Below are 6,557 nucleotides of genomic sequence, written 5' to 3' on the forward strand. Positions count from 1 at the left end.
TCCTTGATCCCACATAGTTTTCATTTCTACGTCTCACGTTGTCAAACTATTGGAGTCGTTGTTGTTGAATCGTTTATTAGACTGTAGTCACCCCGGTCCTTTCTCCAATCAATTCGTTCCTGATCCTGTCCCTTGTAGCCTGACCCAGCATCCGCTTTAACCATATCATTTCAGCTGCCTCCATATTCTTTTCCTGCTTTTCCTGATTGTTCTGTCTGGACCACACTACACCTCCGTACACCAGCGCAAATATCACCACACTCTTGTATATCTTTTACCCCGCTCATTCACTAAGCAATTATGTTCCCAACCTGTTATGTTTCTCTTAATTCCTTATAATTCGGTTTTGACTTGCTAATCTCACCTCCTATTTCTTCAATGGCCCTTCTGCAGCATTCAAACTTCTCCTAAAATGTTTTGTTTGCTGTTATCTACTAATTCGTTATTACCAGCAAAGAGAATTGACCAAGGATCCCCTACTTTACTTTATCTGTCAGTATGCCCTTCTCTGTCAGCACACCCTACCTGTGGGGCGTAAGCACATAATATGATGTTCACGTTAGTATCGCTTGAATTTAGTTAGATATTCATTATCCTATCACTTCTTATAGAAACCCTTCCTTCCAGTTGTTCAAAATAATACCCACTCCATTTCTGCTCCATAGTAACTTGCATCCATCTTCAAGATCTCTCGACTTATTACCTTTCCAACAAGTTTCTTGCTGATAAAGCACACCAATCGTTCGGATCTCTATGAATTCGACGAGCTCTCGTCCTTTACCTGTCATACTTCTGACGTTGAGCATTGCAATTGTCAGGACTAGCTTCTTTGGCCCTTTCCGTCCTCTAAGGGGTAACCCTAGTTCACTTTTTATGGGAGTCAAGCGAGTCCGTAACTGCAGGTTGCTTACAGAGAACGTCCTAGCACTTAAACTGTTCGCCATATTCATTCCTTCTATGGTTTTAGCTAGGTTCTTACTGCCTGATGCCCCTACTGACGCAAACAGTCCTCTTCTATCCGGGCTTGGAACTGGTACTGATAGTTACCGATCTAGTCAATTCACCCAGAAACTACCAGCATCGGAGTTTGATTTGTATTGAACCATTAGTGGATAAATAGATAGGGGGTGAAATAAAGTTAAAGGATCGATTAAATGAAAGACAATGAAAGAAAAATTGATTTAACAAATTTTTTAAATGAAACTATATCTAACTCTGAAGAGATCGTTCAAGATTTACCATGAGGTATGCTACTCAATGAATACGGCGGTAAACTAATTATTAAGCAATACATGTTGCAGAAATGATGAGGTAGTTAGAATACATATATTTAAACAACAAAGATAAAAGGTAAAACCTGGTAAGAATATGAAACCAGAAAAATCAATTAGATAGGAATAACCAGGCAAAGGCAGTACCCTATAGTAATGTCAAATCCCATCGCTTTAATTTATGTAGTCTAACGCTAGATTTAAATCAAAATCTTGTATAAGTTACGTATTTTTTATGGGAAATAAGCCACAATTTTACTAAAAAATGAATTTATTAACGTTTCGAAATTTATAAAATTTCGATTTGGGCTTCGAAACGTTAATAAATTCATTTTTTAGTAAAATTGTGGCTTATTTCCCATAAAAAATACGTAATTATAAAAATGCCACAAGGAAATAGCTTCAGAACAACTTGTATAAGTTCTTGTGTATTTCTTGTTTTTTTTTTTCAATAAGATTTGAGTTTATTTTACCTTCGTGTTCGGAAATCACAAAATTTAAAAGTGTTAATCTATTGACAAAAAAACCTATATACAGTGGCGTAGCGTGAGTGTCGGCCGCCCGGGGCGGAAGACAATTTTGCCGCCCTCTTCTTTAGGTATTTTAATTTATTGATTAATTGATTTATTATTTAATTTATTTAATTAACCAATTAGATACATTGATATAACTTAGGCACTTATTACTTCAGATTAGGTACACCTTGACGATCGAGAAAATTAAATAAAATCAATTTTTAATTAGAACTAAAACGATACTATAATGTTATATTTTTATTTTTATTGAAAAGTAATATGAGTATTTGTTAGAATGTAAAACAAAACCTCCGTCTTCAATTAAAAATTTATACGTCTACTTTTTTAAGAGCAAAGTCTTTTATTGCACCGTCAATGTCTATCTCATCACACACCTCTTGCTCAATAGATAAAATAGCCAAATTAGTTAGTCTTAGAGTACTCATTGTCGATCTTCAATAATTTTTAATCAATTTCAATTTTGAAAAACTCATCTTACATTGCTTATAGCAACTGTGAAAAATATTCGGAACATTATTAAAATATTGGGCAGAGTTTCTTCCAGCTTGGATTTAACAATAAATTTAAATAATTCAAGTGAGTCTGCATTAATCAATTTTGTTGCCTGCAGCAGCAACGAAAGTCCGCAGTTGAAGTTTTTCCAGCTTGAAACCCTACTCGTCAATTTCGTCAGATGCGTAGTCTAGGTCTAGATTACATTCAGTGTTGTCTGGATCTAATAATATAGCCGGCGTTCCATAAGAAAACTTATCCGTTCAATTCTGTAGCTGTTGAAAACCCTCACGAATTTCTACAATAACTCTATCTAACGAAGAAAACAGCTTTCATCTCAACTCATTTTCACAAGACAAGTTATCAACTCTACTTCCGTCATCAAAAATATTCTTTCTTGTTATGCGACTCCGAGGTTTTATGGAAATTCGAAGTTCTTTACACATATCTTTTGCATAACCTACAGCGCCATTCGCCCATTCCTCTGTTTTCTCTGTCAATATCATCTGCAAAGCATTTACTTTCTTAGCACACAATCTTATGTCAAGTCCCCTTGTTTGTAAATATTTTGGTGCATCATTCACTTCATGTAGCACAGGTTGCCATAGACCCAAAAAAACAAAGAAAGGAAAATGACTGCATCGAAACTAGTAAAGCACCTGCATCTGTCCTCGTGTTTAAGCTTTCACCTGCCTCTGTCAGTTTTTCCAAAGTGACGAGAATGTCTTTGTAATGATGCCATGTCACATTTACGGCATCGCCTCTTGCACTCCACCGTATGTCTTGAATCCTTCTTTTGCCTGTAGCTGCTATCAGAACTTCCCAACGATGTATCGATGAGAAAAAAAAAAGAATAGCAACGTTCGCAGGTCCCAAAAAGAGTTGTGCTGATTGTTAGTCATGAACGGGGAATTTCCACAAGTCAGTATAGACGTTGTGAATTTCCACAAGTCAGTATAGACGTTGTTGCCAGTCGCTACACAATATCATTCAAAGAAAAGGAATTCCCCGAATTCGTCACAAAATAAGTAATGAAAAATTCCGTGCTTCTTTCAATCGGCCCAAATTTGTGGTTGCGAGTTGCGATAAAAATATAAAATGGTTCAAATATTTACAAAATATTTTTATTAATTGTTAAATTTTGCCGCCCCCTAAAAAGTGCCGCCCCTACTACGCTACGCCACTGCCTATATATTATAATAAAACTTATAAAGCGTACGAAAATGACAATGAAAGGATCGACGGCTGCAATAACATCAGATGCCGGAATCATCAAAAATGTAGAAATATCAACTAAAGTACGACACAGGGCGACTCTCAATTAACGTTACTATTTAATACCACTAAGTATATAGAAGAAACAATAAGAGGTACCGAAATAAAAGATACAATATTTATTATAAGTAGGTAAAATTAACGTCGTAACTTGTGTAGAACGCTGGCGATATAGTATTGATTAGCAGAAACCTAAACAGTTTATAGAAAGAATTTGGGAAGTTGTTTAAAGAAGCATCAAAGAGGGCTCTGACAATAAATCAAAATAAAAGAAAACACCTAGTATGCTCAAAAAAAATACAGTTAATATGACAAGGGTATATATTGACGAATATGGGTTCGAAAAAGTAGAACAGTTTAAATATCTTGGGGTCTCGGTTAATGAAACTAATGACAGAAGCATGGTAATTAATGAAAGAATTCTGGTAGTAAACAGAATCTACTGGAACAACTTTCTCAAAGGTAAGAAACTTACTCAAAATACTAAACAGAAAATATACAGAGCAGCAATTCGACCAGTAATCACACACTATAATGCTGAAGTAATGTGCTTAGCACAGAAAAATGAAGAACGATGAAGGATCTTAGAAAGAAAAATAATTCTTAGAATAGCAGGCTCGCTAAACTTTTGAAAGGAGATGTCATCGTCCGATTTATAAGGCAAAGAGACTCAGACGGATGGGACATATTATATAAAGGAGAAATCTAGAAGCCGTTATTAAGAAAACCACCAATTGGAGACCAGTATCAGACAACGAGTAGTATACAAAATCGGATGGAAGAACCAGATAATTAAGGACCTTGGGAAGACGTGAGTTAAAGAATGGGTAACCATAAACAAAAGCAGGAATAGAGAAATCTTGTCGAATATGCCAAGTCACACAACCAACTCTAAAAACCAAAATGTTAATGCGAACTGATTCCCCCCGGCAAGTGAATCGGAAGAGTTCAAAGAGGGTGGGCAACCACTCCTCTAGGAGTGCAGATAGACTGATGATGATGAACCTATTAGGAAAAGAAAATGCAAGTTATTTATATTCACTATATCTTGCTAGAATTTTGTAAACTTGATTTTATAGTAAGATTATCCTAAGTGGTGGTTTTATATTTAAAATATTTATGTCTTAATAACATTGCGAATTTGTTTAAAACAGACGTAAAATTTATGGGAATGTGATTGGATCAAAAACTATCTCGGAAAAAACATATAAATCAACTAGTTGCATCTTGCAATAACAGATTAAATTTATTAAGAGCATTATCTAACAGGAACTGGGGCGATGATTATGATACCCTAATTAGCCTATATAAAGCTTTAATTAGATCTAAAATAGATTATGGCTCCATTGCGTACATGCTTGCGTCCAAGACAACACTAAAACCCTTAGATAGTATTCATAATGCAGCATTAAGACTTGCCTTGGGAGCATTTAGAACAACGCCGGTGGAGAATTTGTATAGTGAAACCGGAGAACCTTCTTTATTCCACCGTTGCAATGATTTAAAATTAGCTCATGCAACTTCTATAGCTTCAAATCCAAACAGACCTCTTTTTGATAATACATTCAATAATAAATATACTTCTAAAAATAGACCAATTTCACACAAACCTTTCTATGAAAGAATTCGATTGTATCTAAGATATTTAGAAGTAAGCTTTCCAGATATATTGCTAATAAACTTGGACCATCCCCCTCCTTGAAAAACTGCTATCTCCCAAATAAATTAGAATTTAACTGCATTGAGTAAGCATTCGACAAATCCAGCTGTTTTTAAACATAACCTTAATTCAATCATAGCCAAACATGGGGATAATTGCTACAAGATTTATACAGATGCATCACAATGTAATACAAGAGTAGGTGCTGCATATGTAACCCCTAACAATCAATATCATTTTAGACTTCCCAAATATTTCAGTATTTTTTCCGCTGAATTTTATGCAATACTCAAAGCCCTTGAACATGTCAACGAAAATAAAATACCAAAAGGCTTGGTCCTAAGCGATTCACTCTGTGCTTTACAAACTTTAAATCATGTGTGTTCTAAAAGCCCTTTACAGAAAATGGTAAAATCTGAACTAAAAGAGGCTCAAGAAAATTCCAGATGCATTACCTTCATATGGATCCCATCTCATATTGGTATTGATGGAAACGAAGCAGCAGATTAGTGCGCCCGTAAAGTGTCGGAACGTGTCGAAACAGAGGTAACAGAGTGTCGAAATCTGGCGGGTGACCTAAAATCGTACTTTAGAAATCTAATTATGTGTAAGTGGAACCAAGAATGGAAATATTCACAGACATCTTTAAGAACAATCAAAGCTAATGTTTACCCGTGGCTACCGAGAATACGAACCCGAAAACTTCAAACTGTTATCACACGTCTGCTTATAGGTCACACAAGATACACGCACTCTCACCTGTTTACAAGAGACGATCCCCCTAAATGTGAAATATGTGATGAAATAAATAATGTAAAACATTTTTTAATTGATTGTCCACTTTTTACAAATGAACTAATCAGATTTAATATTCCTAACATCAACAAACTTTTGAGCATAGATTGTTACTATGACAATATCGCAAACTATTTAAAATGTAAAGGCTATTAGGTCTGGATCACGCGTATGAAAAAAAGTTGATTAATAGCAAGCTGAAAATTTGTTAGTAGCTTAAGGGTGTCTAGTCGGATAAACTTTGATATATGGGTACACTGGAACAGAGAGAGTTTTAATTTTGGAACAGGTTAAAAATTTGGAACCTCGTGGTCAGACCACGAAAACGGCACATTTATTTTGTCCCACAGAATAGACTTAAACTCTCCGAACAGAGATTAAACTCTCATGCAAAAATCAGCCTGCTATTTAACACCTGTCATAATTCCTGTCACTTCATATTCTACATGTTCCACTCATTAAAACGCCCATTTGGTGATAAATAGCAGTCTGATTTTTGCATGAGAGTTAAATCTCTGTTCGGAGAGC

General features: G+C 35.3%; 1 protein-coding gene across 1 annotated transcript; it reads right to left on the reverse strand.

The window, feature by feature from the left end:
• Positions 1–605: 605 nt before the first annotated feature.
• On the reverse strand, positions 606–944 carry LOC126886176 (uncharacterized). The gene has a single exon (XM_050653028.1). It carries the CDS (start codon positions 942–944, stop codon positions 606–608), a length of 339 nt encoding a protein of 112 aa, XP_050508985.1.
• Positions 945–6,557: the final 5,613 nt, after the last annotated feature.

Source organism: Diabrotica virgifera, chromosome 6 (genome assembly GCF_917563875.1).
Source record: "Diabrotica virgifera virgifera chromosome 6, PGI_DIABVI_V3a".
Classification (NCBI taxonomy): domain Eukaryota; kingdom Metazoa; phylum Arthropoda; class Insecta; order Coleoptera; family Chrysomelidae; genus Diabrotica; species Diabrotica virgifera.